Source organism: Otolemur garnettii, unplaced genomic scaffold (genome assembly GCF_000181295.1).
Source record: "Otolemur garnettii isolate 467f Iridium unplaced genomic scaffold, OtoGar3 scaffold00003, whole genome shotgun sequence".
Classification (NCBI taxonomy): Eukaryota; Metazoa; Chordata; class Mammalia; order Primates; family Galagidae; genus Otolemur; species Otolemur garnettii.
The window spans coordinates 44,620,771-44,621,610 of record NW_003852398.1 but is presented as its reverse complement, the minus strand read 5'-3'; the positions used below and the strand labels follow the sequence as shown (position 1 = coordinate 44,621,610).

The 840-nt window shown below is 50.2% G+C and overlaps 1 protein-coding gene across 1 annotated transcript; it reads left to right on the top strand.

The window, feature by feature from the left end:
• The first annotated feature begins 212 nt into the window (after positions 1–212).
• Positions 213–823, top strand: LOC100961898 (endothelial differentiation-related factor 1-like). Its single transcript, XM_012807438.2, is given in 2 exon segments — positions 213–252; positions 255–823. Coding segments are annotated over 2 exon segments (441 nt in total). The 3' UTR covers positions 656–823.
• Positions 824–840: the final 17 nt, after the last annotated feature.

The window sequence follows — 840 nt, the reverse complement described above, 5'->3', positions numbered from 1 at the left end:
TATAAAAATGGAAAGCGTTTCTAATGGTCAAAAGAGTTTTCTCTATGTGTCATTTTGAAAGACAAATGACACATAGAGAAAAAAATCTTTAAATGACAAAGTATAATTTTCCTAAATACATAAAATATCTTAAAAATCTACAAGAAAAGCACCAAGCTCGAGCAGCTGCCGTGGAGCCGCCGGATGGACCGCCGCCCCCAGCCTGCCGCGCCATGGCCGAGAGCGACTGGGACACCGTGACGGTGCTGCATAAGAACCCACGGCTGCCCAGGCCAAATCCAAGCAGGCCATCTTAGCGGCTCAGAGACGGGGAGAAGATGTGGAGACTTCCAAGAAATGGGCTGCTGGCCAGAACAAACAGCATTCAATCACCAAGAACACAGCTAAGCTGGACTGGGAGATAGAGGAGCTGCATCATGACAGGGTGACTCTGGAAGTGGGCAAAGTGATCCAGCAGGGCTGGCAGAGCAAGGGGCTCACACAGAAGGACCTGGCCACGAAAATCAATGAAAAGCCTCAAGTGATCGCAGACTATGAGAGTGGACGGGCTATTCCTAATAACCAGGTTCTGGGAAAAATCGAGAGAGCCATTGGCCTCAAGCTCCGGGGGAAGGACATTGGAAAGCCTATCGAGAAGGGGCCCAGGGCAAAATAAACACAAAGCCTCGAAATCAGTGCGTTCCGGCTGATCTCGTCTGGCTGGTTCCCCTCGACCACCAGTACCTACGTGGGCCTCCTTGCGTGGCTGAGTGGAACACGGGGTCAGGCTTGCCAAGGCCCTCCCCAACCCACACCTGCTGTAAAACAAACAAAACCTTGCAAACTAAAAAAAAAAAAAAA